A 19990-nucleotide genomic window follows, 5' to 3' on the forward strand; every position below is an offset into this window, starting at 1 on the left:
TGTTATCAAAAACATACCATGAACTCTTAAAACTCAACAATAAGAAAATGAACAACACATTTGGACTAAAGACCTGAACAGACACCTCACCAAAGATATACTAATGACAAGTAAGCATATGAAAAGATTTCAACATCATATATCATTAGGGAATTGCAAATTAAAACAAGAATGTGATATCACTAGAAACATATCAGAATTGCCGAAATTCAAAACAATGACAGCATCAAGGACTGGTGAGGATGTGGTGCAAACAAGAACTCTCCTTCATTGCTGGTGGGAATGCAAAATGGTACAGACACTTTGGGAGATAGTTTGGCAGTTTCTCACAAAACTAAACATACTTTTAGGATATGATCCAGCAACCATGCTCCTTGGTATTTACCCAAATGAGCTAAAAACTTTGTCCACAAAAAAACCTGCACATGAATGTTTACAGCAGCTTTATTTATAATCGCCAAAACTTGGAGGCAACCACAATGCTCTTTAGTGGTTATCTAACCACTGATATACTGTGGTGCATCCAGAAAATGGAATAATAAATGGCACTAAAAAGAAATGAGCTATCAAGCCACAAAAAGACATGCAGGAAAAGTAACTGCATATTACTAAGTAAAAATAATCAATTTGAAAAGGCTGCATACTTTATGACCCCAACTATATGCCAGTCTGGAAAGGGAAAAACTATGGAGTCAGTATAAAAGATCAGTGGTAACCAAGCATTTGGGGGGAGGGAAGGATGAATAGGTTCAGCACAGAGGATATTAAGTTACCTGAAACTATTCTGTATGATACTACAATGGTGAACACATACATTTTATATATTTCTCCAAAACCATAGAATGGATACCAAGAGTGAACTCTAATGCAAATTATGAACTTTGGGTGATGATGATGTATTCAGCTACTGTAACAAATGTACCCCTAGGGTGCGGGATGTAGATGGTGGGGGAGACTGTGTGTATATGGGCACAGGCAGTATTTGGGAACTCTGTACTTCCTGCTCAATTTTGCAATGAACCTAAAACTGATCTAAAACTTAAAGTTTATTAATTGAAAAAAATAAGACACATAGGGAAACCTAGGTTAAATTTAATTATTTATGGTTATTGCATATTTTTCAAGATCACAAAATCATAAAATCTACTTCAAAGTGTTTAATAAGAAAATTTTCATTCATTCAACAAACATTTACTGAGTTCCTTCCATGTTCCAGGCTTATGACTATTGTAAAAAATGAAATTCCACTAATCTCTATTGTTTATACTCCAAATTTATGGAAATATTTGTAGTTTATTCCCTTTTTGACTCCTAACAGAGTATAGATGAACGCCTCTGTACTACTATCTTCTATGCCTTCTACTTTCTTCAACCCTGATTTGTATACAAATCCCTTACATCTATTTCCTAACTACCTACTGTCTGAAGCTGCTTTCATTATTTTCTGCAAATCAGTCCCATCCATCAGTCCATTTCTATCAATTCTACTGTTATGGGTTGAATCTGTCCTCCTAAAAAAGATACTTTGCAGCCCTCAGAATGTGACCTTATTTGGAAATATGATCTTTACAGAGGTAATCAAGTTAAAATGAGGTAATTGGGGTGGGCTTATAGATTTCTATGACTGGTGTCCTTATGGAAAGGGGAAAATTGGACACAGAGACAGACATGCACACAGGGAAAATGTCACGTGAACAGGAAGACAGAGATCGGGGTGATGCATCTTCAAGCCAAGGAATGCCAAAGATGGCCAGAAAACCACCAGAAGCTGGAGAGAGGTCTGGAACAGATTCTCCCTCAGAGCCCTCGGAAGGAACCAACCCTGCTAGAGCCTTGATCTCAGATTTCTAGCCTCCAGAACTGTGAGATGATAGATTTCTGTTGTTTAAGCAACTCAGTTTGTGGTTCTTGTTATAGCAGCCCTAGCAAACTAATAAAATCACCAACCTTCCATTCTCCCAGATTAGAAAACCTAGGCTCATTCTGAATTCTTTCCTTTCTTCATCATTTATATTCAATCTAGCACAAAAGACTTTAGTTTATTCCCCCAAAATGACTCCTAGCATCTTTAATGTCATACTCTCTGTTACCTCTTTTTCTTCTATCATTTTTCTCATTTCCTGTTGCCTTCACTAGTCCCAATCATCATCATTTTATATCTCAATTCCTATAAAAGTCTCTGGTTTGTCTCTATCAATCCAAACTTATCTCCTAAAATATACAATTCATGTTGCTTTTATCATACAAGTGCCATGGTTGAAAGACATGCTTATAGTGACATATTGCCTACTATGCTAAGTCTAAGCTTGGCATTCATGTCCCCTATGGTCTAGACTCCTCTTGCCCATTCAATCTTTTATACCCTTAATCACATCATTCTTATTTCCCTCTTTGAGCCCTGCTCCTTCTCCCTCTCTGCATCAAGATGCTTTCTTACTTTCTTGCCTTTCATCCAAACCTGTTCATCTTTCAAGGCCTTGATCAATTTTCACTGACTGTGACTACTCTGGCCCACACTCTCTTGCCCTGGCTGCATTCTAATCAGTACCTTCCAGGTTAGCACCAAGTGGTATTCCTTATATTTTATGTATGTTTACATATATTACATCTTTATTTCTATCAACTGATAGGATATAATGCTTGTTAACTAACTGATCAAACTCCTAAAGTGGGAATAATGGGAGGTAGGAGGAGAGAAGGAAGGAGATTGGATACCAGTGGAAGAGAAAACTTTGGCTAGAACAGTGGAGAATTAGTCTAAGTCAATGTTTTCCAAATGTGTTCCCTGGACCACGATCATATAATTCATTTAGGATGGCTGATAAAATTTAGATTCCCAAACCCTATTACAGGCCTATTGAAGCAGACTCTATAGCACAGAAATCTGAATTTTAAAAGGTAACCCAATGATTCTTATATATATATATATATATATATATATATATATATATATATATATATACCAAATCTGAAAACCACCAATTTAAGTGAAGAAGGCAGAAGACAGATGCTGAAAGGGAACAGCTATCCTTATGTTTACTGGGTACATGTACTTTCCGTCATGGTTAACAATAGAATGAAGTAGTTTCACACTATCATGATTTGCTTTGATGTGATTCTCCCTCTTCAACACATTGCTTTGAGCGCAGTGGTCTTTTCTTCCATGGCAAGAGTATTTCCAGTTCTGAATCACAAATATGGGCTAGCTACCATAGAGAATCTCACAGAACAGAAATTTTGTGGCACTTCAAGGAAAGGTAACAGACTGCTAGCTTTGACTCAGACTGGGAAGTATATTTAACCAAAAACATGCTATATGCTCCTGAAATTCAAGTTTGGTAGCATGAAGAGAGAGAAAAAAAAATTTTTGAGTTCTAGTTGCTTAAGCTTTTCATTGGAACCAAGTGATAACTAAAACATGTAGCTGATTTAGATAAAAACTGAGGACCTGCTCACCGGCTCACACTGAGCAGGATTTCTGCAGTTGAGTACTACAGACATGCAATAACAAAATTAGATACGATCAAGGGGAAGAAAAATGCACAGAAGTCCTTGAATTAAAATGAATTGAAACCTTCTGGGAGAAAAGCTATTTGGTAAGCTCCATTAAGTCCATTGTACATAGCTTTATTTGACAAAGCAGCATCCTGGCATGTGGAACAGGAAAGAAAATAGCTATAAGATGATCTGTCAGGGAATTTCCAGTCTCTAAAGAAATAAGATTCTGTGCAGTAGCCAATACAGCTTTTAACTCAAAAGAGATACAGAAGCAAAATGCAATTATATAACCCTAGTAAGTACATTCAATCTGAATCTCCCATATACCCCTCTCCTCCCCCAATAATTCCTCAAACTCAGCAACTTATCAAGTGGATGCTCAAACTTATGGTTGCATTCATTTCAGGGTAACAGTGGATTTATACTGTATACAATACTGCAGATACTGAGGTGGAGACAATCCTACAAATCAAAGATTAATCAGCTATAAAATATCCTGGCTAAACACTTAAATAATTTGAATAGCTCAATTATTATTAAATTTTTTGTTTATCTTGGCTATAAGTTTATAGTATGTGTCTGCAGTTATTAGTTTGCTGTTCTGAAAATATTAACTATTCACTGATTACAAAGGGTTTATTTAATATATATGGAGGTTTATATGTTTAGGGATGTAACATATGGCAAAAATAGAGGAAATTCAGATGTAACAGCTAATGAATGCTTTTAAAAAATTCTGACTTGGTGATTTTCTTTCCTTAAGAGTTTTTGTTCATGGAGTGAAGATTCTGGGATCACTCAAGTGGCTAGAGCTGCTCACTTCAATATGCAAGTACAGGAACCAATAAATTTTGATTTGCATTATAATCAATCTGTTTTCTATCTGTCTCACACAGACACACAGACACTCACAGAGACATAGACACACAGACACACAGACACATACACACAGTGGGGGCAGTATACTACCATATCTCCAATGTCTAGCACAGGGCTGGGAATGTAATAGTTATTAAAGGAGTGAATGAATTCACTTAACCATTACAAAATCTTTGTTAGATAGTTTTTATAATGTATTTCTTATAAGTGTGGAAGCTGAGGCTCACTGAGGAAGAAGTCCTTTCTATGTCAAGAAAGGCAGAGCTTGGACTAGAACTCAGGTGTTCTAACTTTAGGTCCAGTGTCTTGTCCACTGTGCTTTACTGACTGCTAAGATTGTATAGAATGGTTTACCTGAAAACACTCATCTTTTAGCTGATGTTTTAATCTCTCCCATGGTAACCCCCCTCCAAGATGATTTGTTATGAAATTGAAGGGTGGTGTCTTATATTGTTCAACAGTTTTGCCATTTGAGTTCCACTGGGGACCCATACCATGGCTGTCGTCTCACAGTGAGGTCCTGACTATACTAGGTAAAAGCAAAAGGCTTTACCCAGACAACTGTTTGTAGACCCCTATTTGGTTCCTAATAAACCTCCAGGTAACCACAATGGAAGGCAGCAGATAGGTAGACTCATATACTGTAGATATTTCCACTTAGTTTGTAGATTCTCTCTTTTTTTAAATAAATTTATTTATTTATTTGTTTTTATTTTTGGCTGTGGTGGTCTTTGTTGCTGTGCATGGGCTTTCTCCAGTTGCGGCGAGTAGGGGCTACTCTTCTTTGTGGTGCGCGGACCTCTCGTTGTTGTGGCCTCTCTTGTTGCAGAGCATGGGCTCTAGGCATGCGGGCTTCAGTAGTTGTGGCACGTGGGCTCAGTAGTTGTGGCTCATGGGCTCTAGAGCTCAGGCTCAGTAGTTGTGGTGCATAGGCTTAGTTGCTCCAGGGCATGTGGGATCTTCCCAGGCCAGGGCTCGAACCTGTGTCCCCTGCATTGGCAGGCGGATTCTTAACCACTGAGCCACCAGGGAAGCCCTCGGTTCTCTTTTAACTTTGTGATTTTTAAAGAGAAATATTTAATTTTTATGCAGATACATATATCAAAAATATCCTTTAAGATTTCTATCTTTGGAGATCTTCATCCCAAATTATATAACCATCTCCTACATTTTCCAACATTTCTTTTGCTATATATGTATTTTGTCATTTGAATCTTCAATCCATCTGCTATTAATTTTGGTGTAAAGTATAAGTGATGTAGGGATATAACTTTTTTCCTAAAAGTTTGGCTAGTTACCTATTTATACATAAACTGTCTTATAGTTTCTACTGTAGAACGTCTTATTAATAAGTCCAAGCCAAATATAGAACAATACCACCTAAATGTCCAATGCTCCTAGGAAAAGAAAGCCCACTTTTAGTTAGGTACTATGATGAAAGATGGCAGTAAACTAAGACCACAGTAAGTCCTGTAGCCACAGGGTTGACATTCAGCCAGTGTGTACTTATACGGCCTTACCAATTGTCTCTAGCTGCTTCCAGTCTGATGGGTTTGTGCCCATACCTTATCGGTTGTTAATGGTTTTAAAATATCATCCCTTCCAGTAGGTGTTAGTTAAATAAAGCAAAGCAGAATAATCTTTACCTGATTCCTCAGTTTCTTTTGTTTCTGTTGTTTCTTCTATTTCATCATCAGACATCTCCATTTCTTCTTCTCGCCTGATTCCCATTAATTCATCATTATGTATGTTGCGAATTTCCTAAGGTTAAAAGGTATGCTTTTTAGGTGGGAAAGCCTTGAAAATGTTGAGGAAATAAACAGAATTAAGGACTAGGTAAAGCAGGGTCTTTTTAAACGTATAACAAAACTTCAGAGTAGTCTTAAGGCAAAGGCAAAGGCAAAGGAAAAGGCAAAGGCAAAGGCAAAGGGGCATGTTGAGGCTGAGGACAGTCTCAATACACAAAGCAAACTTTGTACACTCTGTCCTGCATAGGCTTTCTTTCCATACCCAGAGCTCTAGCAGCCGATGATTCTTGTATCCCTCCCATTTTAGAAAGTACCGTTGACCATGAAATACCTTCCACCTCTTACATGGATTTCTGGACTTTCCCTTAAGGTTCTGCCATGTTCACCTTCCCATGTCAAATCCTTTGATCTTGCTGCTTTCTAACCTCTTCTCTCTCCCTTTACAGTCTTACTCAACAGAACTCTTAATCAAACATTTGCAGGTTTAGTAGTTAGAGTAAAAATGAGCTGTCAGGACTGAACTCCTACCAGATCAACCCTTCTGTGGATAATATCTATATTCTGTGAACAAAAAAACAAACCAAACCAAATCCCTAACTACTTGATGCCATTGGAGAATGAACAAAAACAGGCATATTCTGAAGAGGAGCCAACACTTGGAAGAAGGGTGTGGGTCTTCCAGTTTTAAAGGGACTTTTAGTCTGAGAGCAGACAACAGCTAGCACCTCATATGGTGGCTAAATTTTAGATAGAAAATCCAAAGTCTTCATATCCTAAAGAAATAAAGGAGAGAGTTCAGGGCAACCACTGGAAGCCAATGGAAAGTGAGGAGGGGATCCCAGAAAGTAGGTAGCCAAAGAGAGAGGGATCCAAATTCTGTGTATAAGAACTGTACAAATTTCTGCATGACCCTTGAACCATGAAAGCACATGGCAGATTCCAAACAACCCAGCTAGGCTAAAAAACTGAACTGAGATTTGAGTTGCCATCTAAGAGAGACAATTTCTAGCTTAAATTCAATGAAGTAAATTGACCATTAAAACAAAAGAAAACAAAATCAACATTCTTTGAAAGAATATAACAGAATCCAAAGACTTAAAAGCAAAATATTCACAATAAGCAGGTAAAGCCCCCAGTTAATTGACATACCTACAAGAACTAGGTTGAGATGACCCATTTTCAAGAGAAAAGACAATCAACAGAAACCAAGCTTGAAATGAACTAGATATGGAAATTAGCAGAACAAGGAGTTAAAGCAGCTATCATAACTATCTCAATGATGTAAAGGAAATATGTTAATAATGAATGAAAAGATAGGAAATCTTAGCAGAGAAATAGAAACTTTGGATGAGCTTAACAGTAGAATAGAGATGACAGTGTACAGAGAAAGCTTAAAGAGAGAACAATACAAATTTATCAAATCTGAAGAACAGAGAAACTAGCTGGAATCACAGAAAGAGAGGAGAGATTAAATGATTCAAAATATTTGAAGAAAAAATAGTTGAGGATTTCTTAAATTTGATGAAATATATTAATCTATATATTCAAAAAACTCAGTGAACCCCAAGCAGAATATGTGTGGAAAAACAGTATGTCTAGGAACACCATAGTCAAGCTGCTGAAAATGAAACATAAAGAGAAACTCTAACTCTTTAGCTAACTAAATTTATTGTGACAATCATTTCACAATACATGTAAGTCAAGTCATTATGCTGTACACCTTAAACTTATACAGTGCTGTATGTCAATTATATATCAATAAAGGAAAAAAGAGAAACTTTTAAAAGCAGCCAGAAAAAACCAACATATTATAAACAGGGGAAAAACAATTTGAATGCTTTGATTTCTTTCAGAAACAATAAAGACCAGAAGTTAGGGAAACAATTCTTTAAAGTGCAAGAAGAAATAAAAATTATCTATTTATTCAGAATTCTATATTCAGAGAAAAATTCTTTCAAGAATGGAGATGAGATAAATATATTTTCAGACAAATGTAAATGCGAGTATTTGTCACCCAAAGACTTGCACTATAAGAAAAGCTGAAGAAAGTTCTTCAGGCTGAAGGGAAGTGCTACCAGATGTAAACACAGATCTGCAGAAAGGCATGAAGAACATCGGAAATGATTGAGATCACACTGGAAAAGTCACTTTTTCAAAAAAAATCAAGCATGAGAACTCCATTTTGGAACAGCTTGCAATCATTTAAAGGCTACTTAATGCCTGTCAGAGGCTCCTCAGCAGTGAGCTGAGAATTCCTTGCCTAGGTTAGCTGCACTTGGGCCATAATACAGAAAATGTGCAAAGCCGTCTGGTGAAAATTGCCTCCATTTAGGGAGATTATAAGTATTTTAAATGGATTTCTTAATAATTAATGCTACAGTTAATCACTATCTCAACTAATATTCTCCTTTTTTATTCCTTTTATCAGGAAAATTAATGATTTCTATATCAAGTTAAGTTTACACTAAATATAAATAAAAGTACCTATTAAAAAGTGAGCTATTCAGTGTTATCACTGAGAGTTAAGAAGTAAAGGAAAAATAGAAGAAATAGAAAATAGAAATACTACCATAGGATCCCTCAATGTGCTGCAGAGGCATTACTTAAAATAGAAGAAAATAATGACTTGTTTGAGAAAAATGAACTTTAAAGGACTGTGTCAAGAGAGACATTTGCTATGTCTTATTGCACAGAGAGCAATAAAGGAATTGCCATTTCTAAGAATTCATCCTTTCTCAGGAGTCTGGATTTCAGTTATCAAAGAGCTGTTACTGGAAAGGTGATCATAATGAGGTTTGACACTGGCAAATTCAAATATTGTACAACTTACTTCATCAGGAAAAGCTGTGGCTCTCCTAGCTGCCTAACAAAAATGTAGACTGTCAGAGGGTATAAGCAGAGACCAAATCTCAATTCACAAACATGTTGTCTAACTCTGGGAAAGTTTAAATTGTGTTTCTCAGAAGAGTAAATTGTGTTCCTTCTAGGGAAATGTCCCAGGGCCGGAAGATCTAACTGATAGCTAAGACACGCTCTGTAGCTGCTCAGCATCCGCAAAGCATCTTTTCTGCTTCCAGCTGGGCAAGAAAGCATAATCTCTTCTTAGAAGTATAAAATGTTCAATAACTAAGTAATACAGCTTATCTAGAGATCTTTCACACCTTCAAAAAATCCCTAGAAAAATAACGGACCTATGGGCAAATTTTACCTCAATGCCTCAAAATACTTCAGAAACAAGAGTTACCAGTTCTTTTAGCTGATAATGAAATGAGGGTAAGAAAAACTAGGGAGAAGCTTGCTCTAAGTATTCAGCAGGCAGGCAAAGTGGCAGAGCCCAAAGCCCTCTAACTAGACAATCCTTCTTAGCTACAGAGAAACTAAGGTCCGTACCATTACTTTTTCTGTAAATATCGATACTAAGTTACATGAATGGAGATAACGCAGAGAGAACAATAGAGGCTATAAGATACTATACTGCAATAAACTTAAGGTGAGCGTTCAGTAAATGACACTACCTCTAAGTAAAGCAAGTGAGATTTTAATTCTTTGAAAAGTAAAGCACTTGATATCTAAGATGCCTATTTTCTATATTCTCTGGTGGATCAAAAAAGCTCTACTTTTGGAATCAAATCCTAACAAATACCTTCAGAGCGAAGGACTAAAAGGTGGCATTTACCTAAGGAAGGCATTCTACCTAGCTTGGACACAGGAGCAGGCAACAGGAGGACTTTGAGCCACTGAAGTGCAGGCAGCAAGAGAAATAGCTGCCTCCCAGATCTGCCCCTTTTCCCATCCTGATAGTTGGATCCAGTGCTGAAGCCAAAAGAATGGCAATGACATGGAAAAACATTTTCCAGAAATTTTCATTTGTAATTCTCTACCTGAAATTGACTGGGTCACATCACTGATAGAGTACATAAAAAAAGGTAAGATAGCCTTCCTAAAGTTTTGATACCACACTATTGCCCACAGTAGACCTGTGATATTTAATCTAAACAGTGAACTGTTAGTGACTTCTCAAAATGCATTATAATGCCTTTAAGTCTATTCTAGTGGTAACTTTTTGCGAAGCTTAGAAATTCGCATATTGCTCCACAATGGAGGACAAAGCACTTTTAACATAGAATAAAACTGAAACCCTAGACAGAGGAAAATGCTGAAAAGAATCATTTTTGTACCAGCTGACATTTTTGATTTATCATAAAGTAGGCAAATCATAAATTATTGAACGTTAATTATCTAACTATATAGTTTCCAAAAAATTTATGTGGACTTAAATTCATCTTACTCATGTTTTATGATAGAAACATGACTATAATAAAAGCAAAGTTCCTTATGAACTGTGTAACAAAATTGTACTTACCCATACTTTGAAAATTAACAGGATACTCGGTGGGGAATGGGCCAGATGAAGGAATGGAAAGGAGCAGAGGATAGGAAGATAGCTCCTACACTTACACAGAAATTTGATTCTGAGATATCATTCAAGCCAATGAAGCAAAGCACAAACACAGGCTCTTAATCAATGTCCATTGTATGCTACATAATGGAAATACAAATTAGGTTGATCCAAATTTTGTTAGCATGGGGTTTGATGGCTGAAAGCCAATAGCTAGTGTTAGTGCAAATGGGTCCTAAAACGAGGGTATGCAGATAACTTGAACATCTATCTGCAACCAGTTCTTTGGGGTTTGGAATGATAGGCCTGGAAATCTAGAAAGTTATTTTAGCAATCACAGTATTTCATTTCATGAGAATGCTAGTACGTAATCACCATGTACCCTTTCTTCTGGTCCAATGGTATAAAAATCTCACATTAGGGAGAATGCAAGGGAGTTTCTTTGTGCCTACTGCTATGGCTCTAGCTTCTTAAATGCCATCCAAAGTTTAACTTGTAATCTAGGCCAGGATCTCGGTAAGATAAACACACAGGTTTTGAATGATTCTATAGAAAAAGAGTTCCCACAACACAGCACTGTCAGTAAAGTCACTGTAGATGCTAACTTTTAGTAAGGGGAGGGACTTCAGCCTTCTCTTATTTTTATTACCTTTCAAATTGTATCAGCAGGAGCCTCACACACATGTAAATCAGGAAAGTAAACCAATGAAAAAGACTCATTATCAAACTAGTCTGCTTGGCAGATGCTACCAGGGTGAGTGCCTTAGCTCCCTGAAAGTGGGGACTTTTTCTTCTTACTTTATAACTTCTCTCTCACCAGAGTGAGACAGTGTCTGCTGCTGGAAGCATGATGACAATGAGACAAATAACAGGTACCTTGTGATGCGAGGAAGTCACCAGCTGGCTTATTCCCTGAGGCAACTGGTAGAAAAGGTTCAATGTCAGACCCTTCTACCTTGATGAAACCCCTAACTTAGGAATTGTAGCTTTTATGCCTAGGTCAAGAAAAAGTCAGTTTAGTTGATTAGGTCACTGAGATGCTCTGATTCTCAGTGGGGTGCTAAGAGGCAGTCCCAATTTAAGAGGACAGTTTTGTCACTTTCTACAGGATACCTCCTTTTAGTCCTCAGAGTTGCCTGTCATCAAGTGAAAGTACACAGAGGTTAAAAGAAATTTAAAGCCATGATTTAAAGAGGTGCCAATATAGAGTAGAAGAAATCTTTTAGGTTTAGGGAATGCAATGTCAGAGAAAGGTCATGAGCTATGTTCCACTGTCAGTAGTTTTACTTATAAAGATTGAGGTATTCAGGGTAGACCTTAATTTAGTCCAATCCAACAGGCAGGAAGCATTTTTCTGGGTTCCTACAAAGTCTACAAGGCATATCACAAAACATGTAGCAAGTCATGCCGGCCGTGTGCTTTATCCTCATCAGTGTGCCAAGGAAGCTCTACCTAGAATATTAGGTGATAGGGTGTACAGCTCTCAGCTCTCCACAGCTCCAGAGAAATGTCCGGCTTACTGGCATAGCTATCTTTACTGAGGAAGTAATCAAACTCAAGCATATACCCACCAGATAGGTAGGCTTGCTATAACTACAGAGAGCCTTGATGAATAAAATTAATGGAGACTATTTTATTGCAAATTTGTTTACAAAAGGGTTGTGGCCTAGACAAGTCAGTTCTCCAACCAGAGGCTTCACTCCTCCCATGAAAAAGGAAATACTGTATCAGCAGGGCTTTCTGTAATGGGTGGGGCACTTCAAACAGCCTCTTCCACCCCCTAAAATGGATACATGTGTGCGTTGAAGGGAAGGTAGAGACTAATACTGCTTTGCTACAATTGGAAGACATATTGAGCATTTTTCTCTCAACTTTAATTTTTCTGAATTATTCAAACTAAATTAAGGATTTTGGATATTTTAAATTTAGGTGCTATGTGAAAAGATGCTCAATATCACTAATTTTTAGAGAAATGCAAATCAAAAGTACAATGAGGTATCACCTCACACTGGTCAGAATGGCCATCATCAAAAAATCTACAAACAGTAAATGCTGGAGAGGGTGTGGAGAAAAAGGAACCCTCTTACGCTGTTGGTGAGAATGTAAACTGGTACAGGCACTGTGGAGAACAGTATGGAGGTTCCTTAAAAAACTAAAAATAGAGCTACCATATGATCCAGCAATCCCACCCTTGGGCATATATCTGGAGAAACCATAATCCAAAATGATACATGCACCCCAATGTTCATTGCAGCACTGTTTACAATAGCTAAGACATGGAAGCAACCTAAATGTCCACCAACAGAGGAGTGGATAAAGATGTGGTACATATATACAACGGAATATTACTCAGCCATAAAAAAGAATGAAATAATCTCATTTGCAGCAACATGGATGGACATAGAGATTGTCGTACTGAGTGAAGTAAGTCAGACAGAGAAAGACAAATATCATATGATATTGCTTATATGTGGAATCTAAAAAAATGAACTTATCTACAAAACAGAAATAGAGTTACAGATGTAGAAAATAAACTTACGGTTACCAGGGGGTTAAAGGAGGGGGAGGGATAAATTGGAAGATTGGGATTGACACATACACACTACTATATGTAAAACAGATAACTAATAAGGACCTACTGTATAGCACAGGGAACTCTACTCAGTACCCTGTAATGGCCTATATGGGAAAAGAATCTAAAAAAAAAAAGAGTGGATATATGTATATGTATAGCAGATTCACATTGCTGTACACCTGAAACTATCACAACATTGTAAATCAACTATCCCCCAATAAAAATTTTAAAAACAAATAAATAAATTTAAGTGCTAAACGCCAACCCTCCCCTTGATCACTTTTGTTACCTTTTTAGCTCCCTGAGGGCAAAGATCATCTCATCCTGCATTGCCTGTCATGATACCTGAGACAGAGAATCTGTTCAGTAAACGTCTGAATTGAAATGTTGAATTTTGTTCGTTGGGCTCAACGACATGAGGTAGCCCTAGCATTCTAAAATCATTTTGTGCTACACTAAGATAATTGGTTCCTTTTCTGATCCAAATTATTATTTTTTTTAACAATTAAAAACTTTACTGGCTTTCTATGACCCTACCCTCCACTGGGCTGATGTCTTCAAGGATTTCTCCCTAGTGACTCATAGATCCCTTTGCTGAGTCAGAACTGATGGCTCAGAGACTGTTGGTTTATGAGCAGAGGTGGGCTTATCTTCCTCTAATCTCTCTTCACGGTTCTCAAATTGTTGCCACACAAACTATGTCATGTATTCTCATGAAAGACAGAGGAATGGATTATTATCTTCATTTTATAGATTAGGTAACTGAGGTTCACAAAGATTAAATGACTGACTCAAGACCACAAGGCAGTTTATACCAGAGCACAGATTGAAGAAGAATTTCCAGGCCTGAATTGACCACTTACTAGCTGTATAATTGTCTGTACATCGCTTAACATTTCTTTTTTTAAATTTTATTTTATTTTTGGCTGCGTTGAGTCTTCGTTGCTGCACATGGGCTTTCTCTAGTTGCAGAGAACGGGGGCTCTTTGTTGCGGTGCACAGACTTCTCACTACGGTGGCCTCTCCCGTTGTGGAGCACGGGCTCTAGGCCCATGGGCCTCAGCAGTTGTGGCACACAGGCCCAGCCGCTCCACAGCATGTGGGATCCTCCCAGACCAGGGCTCGAACCCGTGTCCCCTGCATTGGCAGGCAGATTCTCAACCACTGCGCCACCAGGGAAGCCCACATTGCTTAACATTTCTATGTCTCAGTTTCCTCACATGTAAAAAACGGACACTCTACTTACTTATTATTCCTTATGGAGTTGTTAATGATAAATTGAAATAATACTATTTCTCATTTATATAGCATTTACATTTTCATACTGTCTACATATCTCTTACCTCATTTAATCCAGGTGAAGTAATAAGGACTGACAAAGGCTGACTAACTTGCTCAAAGTCACGCAGCTATAACGTTGTCAGAGCTGAGATTTGGATTCATGTCAACTCCAAGTCCAAGGTTCTTTCCACTACACCACATCTATTGAGGGGCTCACATAGGTGAGCTAACCAATGTGAAAGTGCCTTATAATATGTAAGTTCCATACAAGTGCTATTTAACTATTAAGGAATATGACAACCTGCATTGATAGATATAATGGGACTGCTACTAGACTGGCAAAGAGGACTCAGAAACGAAGTTGAAAGAGTTGCTGCATACATAGATGGAAAGTGTCAGGGCTGGCTGGGTAAGGAAGCTACACATAGGAACAGAAAAACTTGAGGACTGTGTAACACCATTCCAAAGGCACACTGGTGTAAACAAACCTCCCATCTCGGTTTGTTTTTTTTTTTTTTTTTTAAATAAATTTATTTATTTATTTTTGGCTGCGTTGGGTCTTCATTGCTGCGCGGTGGCTTTCTCTAGTTGTGGCGAGCGGGGTCTACTCTTGGTTGCGGTGCGCAGGTTTCTCATTGCGGTGGCTTCTCTTGTTGCGGAGCACAGGGTCTAGGTGCATGGGCTTCAGTAGCTGTGGCTTGCGGGCTCTAGAGCACAAGCCTCAGTAGTTGTGGCGCACGGGCTCAGCTGCTCCGCGGCATGTGGGATCTTCCTGGACCAGGGCACGAACCTGTGTCCCCCGTATTGGCAGGCGGATTCTTAACCACTGTGCCACCAGGGAAGTCCCCCATCTCGGTTTTTAATCTCAGATTTAGAATCGCAACCTAATCACATCAGATATGTTCTAGTGTTATGCTAAAAATGTCACTTGAGCACAAGCAGAGAGGTGTGTGTCAATCTTAATTTGAAATCAGAGTCCTCTGTTACCTTTAAAGCTGCCACCTATAAAGGTGGCTGAGTGGGTTTGATAAAGGAAGCTCAGAAATTTCAGTGCTCCAACGTAACACCAGGCAGCTTTCAGCCTCAACTGTCAAGATGCTCTAATAGATGTAAGACAGCCCTAATATTACTAACACTAGATGCACAGGTCAGTAATTATTGTTGTACCCAAGACTAGCTAGCTTAGGGAAGTAAACTTATTAATGATCGCGGCTACATTTTCACTACTAAGGTTTCCACCCAGCAGAATGCATTCAAGACAACATGTGCACATTTATTACCCTTTTGGCAGCAGGTGGTCTGGACACAATGACAGGCTATAGAACATGTCTCAGTGTTTCATTAGGGCCTTGTTGTGGCCATGGGAGCTTGGCACTATTTAATTCTAGCTAAACTCCAAATCAATAACTTGTTAAAGAAAGAAACTGTCCCCCTGAGGGGCTACCAGAGTAAAAAGTTACTAACCTCAGCTTGTTTACACCAAACGCTGATGTTTTTACGCTGGGCTTTTGTGAAGTGGTCCCAAGCCTTTTGTTTGGAGGCAGAATGGTACACAGCTACTATCTGCTCAACTGTAGCATCAGATCAACAGTTGAATCAGCATCATCCAGGGATGGCAAAAGAGAGGAGAAAAGAAATAAGAAAAGCATTAGGCTTAGTGTGTCTCCTACGACACTACTGGACTAGAGCTGTGCTAAAAAAAAAAAGGCTATGTGTGTTGGCATACCATGAGTTTAAAGGGGACGCAAAGGCAAAGATATCAATATACAGAAAGAAAAAATGAATTCTAGAAGGTTTAGGGTGAAATGGTGACTAAAGTTTTTTAATACAGGCAGTCTGTATTCATTCAGGCAGGAGAGGCAAGAGTCATGGTGAATGTGATTTAGCACCATTGACCCTGCACAACAGGACAGCAAGTGGTGAACTGTACCAGCTCCTTTTGACCACTGGCTTCTTAAACTAGCCTTTCAGAATGAGCCTGGATGCTTCATTTCAATGGAATCCATCTTTTTATTATTCTGAGGTATGTTTAACCAGAAGCAACAAATCAAAACCTAAAATGGATGGGATCTATTTTAAGTCTACCTAGATAGGCTTGTTGACTGGAGAAACACAAATTTTATGGAAGAATAGTGTGTAAGCACAGTCCTAGGGAGTATTTTTTCAGGGTCGCTTAAAATGTCAAATGAGGAAATGTGGACAAATATTTGGGGGCTTTATCGCAATCAGTTCAAGAGAAGGAAAACTTAGTCATGACTTTTTTCTGGGGAAAGAAAAAAAGGACAAGATCCTGTGCCTGGCTAGGATTCAGAGATGTTATTTCTTTCTTTACAGCCCTGTTTGTACCCTGTCTACTAATGATTTAAGGATTTATATTCCCATGATGCTTGCTGCTCTCTTTTTCTATTTATTCTGAAGCCCTAAAAACATATGCTTTCTCTTCCTGGATTCCATGCCCATAGATACTTTCAAAATAGAAATGGAAAATGAAACAACTCCTCCTTAATCCCATTTATGTATCAGTCAGGTATGAGAAGAGTGGGCCATAACTGTTTAAAAGCAAAGTCATAAAACTGTACCTTTGTTCCTAACGTGAATAGTTTCTTACTCAAAAGATAAGAGTTCATAATTTTATAATACGGTGAACTAAAAACATTATTTGAGAATTTTTCTGCTCATTTAAGAGACCTTGGATAGGTTTGGAGTGGTACTAATTTTTGAAAATGTCTATTTCAGTGGCTTCCCATTCCCTTTCAGTGTCTACTGACATCCAGTAAAGGAAATGTTGAAGAAAGGAAACTAAAAACAAAAGGTAGAAGTAGCAAATTTGGCTTTTATTCAATTACCTTGGGAAATATAATTACATTTATCCCTGAAATGGAATACCTGAAAAGCATAATGATGCAAATCTGAAGCAAAGATGCTTACAAATCCTGATGCTACATTCTAACTTCAGCAGTGAAATACCGAATTTTCCACTGGAGCCTAAGGCTGCTTGTAACTTACTTTGAGAACAAGCGAAAGTAAAATCACAGGATTGTGGTCTAAGCGTCAGTGTTTCTAAGGAGCTGAAGTAGATATACCACAGAAAATGAACATAGGAGGTGCGCACGTGATTCCCATGAAACCAGAGCTCAGGCATTTGGCAATATAAGGAGAGCACAAGGCAGAAGAGGGCATTCCTTCTTGACACAGGATGGCTCTGGAGCCCTGGCTCCTGTGTAGAGAGAGTGATGACTAAGTGAAGTGCCCTCTCACCCTTCTGGCAGAACTATGACTTCCACTCACATTGAATGAGAATTCCAGAAAGGGCCTGCTTAAACTTCTCCTTTGCTTCTTCCATGTCTTTCTCATGGGCAGCTTTCTCATTCACTAGGCGGCGGACGTGGCTGTTGGCCGACTGGATCATGGAATAGAAGTTGTTGGCGCTGCGACGGTTCACCTCTCCTCGCTCAATCCAGGTAAGCAAGGTCTGCACGGCTTCTGAGAATTTGGAATCATCTGAAAAAAGAGAATTTATTTTTAGAGTCATCGAAAGTAACCAAATCTCCATCTATTTTCCAAACATGCTGGCAAGGAGGCCACCATGGCTTTTTGGCAAAGGTTGTGAAATGAATTAATTGCAGAGGGCGAGGAACCATGCATGCACACGTGTGCACACACAGGCAGCAGGTGAGCAGAGAGACTGAAAGAATGAAAGATTCCAAAAGTAGGCAGATTGGTTGTAGTCTACGAAGAATTTTCAGAACAAGAGTATTTCTTCTTTTCTTAAAGTTTTCTTTACTGACATAGTTTTCACATATTGCAAATTTCTTAACCTCTGTGTGTGTGTGTGTGTGCATGTGTGTAATATATAAATTAGCGGTGAGAGAACTTCAGAATTCTACAATCTTATTTTTTAATAAGCACAAGTAAACTTGAGCCTTGAGCTTAACTTGCATTTGACTTTATCCTGGATCCATGGAATTAAACCTTTGGAAGGAGACTTAAGAAAGAGTTAAATGGCAATTCTTTAGGTATAAACACTTACATCTTTGACTTTTTGTAACATCACTCCTGCATCCAATCCAGCCCCAGGCCTTCCATTCAGTCCCAGTCACAATCTATTTTGATGTAATTCATTCTATTTCTACATTTTGCCACATCCTGTTTCTCTTGCCTGAGGAACCATCCATGTAGATTTCTACAGCTAGTTAGGAGTTACTCTCTGATGTTAAAATAGTAGTCTCTGGTTCAGCTTCCAAAGCCTCTGGTTCAGCTTTCTGAGATAGCCACTTACATATTCTGCTGTTAAAGACTCCTGAGAGGGAGAGTCCATTAGCATCCCATTGAAGGCCCACTGTAGGACTCCACATCCCTCTCTAGCCAGGAACCCTTATGTCCAGTGGAACCATCTCTCACTGTAATGTGAACTTCTTACCACTTGCCTTTGTAAGTGCAGATGTGTAATGAGAGGTCAGCCTCACCATTATAGCAGTTTTCATTTCATTACTTACATACAGTCTTTATGTTGATGCTCAGTTTTTAAAAAATTATTGATGTATAGTTGATTCATTGATGCTTACTTTTTGCTTGAGTTCCACAAAACCAGCAAATTCATTTTTTTATAAAAATTCAAACTGAGCTGTTTGGTCTTATATGAACAGTTAAGTCTTGGACCTGGCATCTTACCAATGCTTTCAGCCTTTCCAGCTTTTCAAAGTGTACCATTATTTCTGTGTCTCTACTCTGGACTCTATGTTTCCTGCTTTTCTCTTACAGGAAGACAAATCAATCCAAACAAAGGATTTCTTTAACGTGTGAAACCCTTAGGCTATAAGGTGCAAACAAGTTTGGTGAATGAGACCTATTTGCAAAGGGGGAATTAGCAGCATCTTGCTGAGCCTAGAGCACAAGAAGCAAGAAAAATTCATACTGTTAGAGCTGGGTTGGTGTCACCAATAAGATCAATGGGACACCAGCACTCATCCAGTAAAATCTACCATACTCATAGAATGAAAAAACTGGATTTGAGCTACTAACACAGGAGACCAGGCAAGGCAATTAAGGTTAAATTAGCAAAATGGCTCTGAGAGTTAAGCAAGGGGAACAGGAATCAAAACTAAAGGGAAAGCAGTCTGATTTAGCAATGTCTGGAAGTCTCTGTAGTTACTGTGTGAAATAAATGTGTGATTAAAGGAGTCCTCTTTTAGTTGGTAGTAGCTACGTCTTTGAGTAATCTAAGAAGAATGTATACTGTAACTACTCTGGCCCTCCATTTTCTCATCTATAAAATGGAATTTTATCAGAGTTTTCTGAGGTCACATCAAGTTCTATTGTTCTGATTTATTCTGACTTAGAATTCAAAACTAACTTGCTATCCACAATGAAACGGGGTGGAGGTGCTTAAAGGTCCCAAGTCATGCATGGATCACAGCTAAAATTCTCTGATGTGGAAAAGTGGGAAAAAAATGTTTCTTTCTAGTCACCTGATGTATGGAGAGAAAAAGTAACTTGAGACAGTGAAGGATCACAGACACAGTTGGGAGGGACAAATTTTTGGCTCTTGAATTACTAGGTACACCTTTCTAACTGCAAGGCTTCAACGCAAGAAATGCTTAGAATCCCTCA

General features: G+C 38.3%; 1 protein-coding gene across 8 annotated transcripts in view; it reads right to left on the reverse strand.

The window, feature by feature from the left end:
* Positions 1-19990, reverse strand: part of ENOX2 (ecto-NOX disulfide-thiol exchanger 2) — a 289504-nt gene that overhangs the window by 22927 nt on the left and 246587 nt on the right. For all 8 annotated transcript variants that reach the window (XM_032620439.1, XM_032620436.1, XM_032620441.1 and 5 more), the window contains 3 exons: positions 17669-17881; positions 15845-15951; positions 6024-6138 (listed from right to left, as the gene is read on the reverse strand). In XM_032620439.1, coding sequence (XP_032476330.1) covers positions 6024-6138; positions 15845-15951; positions 17669-17881 — 435 coding nt within the window. The remainder of the gene's footprint in view (positions 1-6023; positions 6139-15844; positions 15952-17668; positions 17882-19990) is intronic.

This window comes from Phocoena sinus, chromosome X (assembly GCF_008692025.1).
Source record: "Phocoena sinus isolate mPhoSin1 chromosome X, mPhoSin1.pri, whole genome shotgun sequence".
Lineage (NCBI taxonomy): Eukaryota > Metazoa > Chordata > Mammalia > Artiodactyla > Phocoenidae > Phocoena > Phocoena sinus.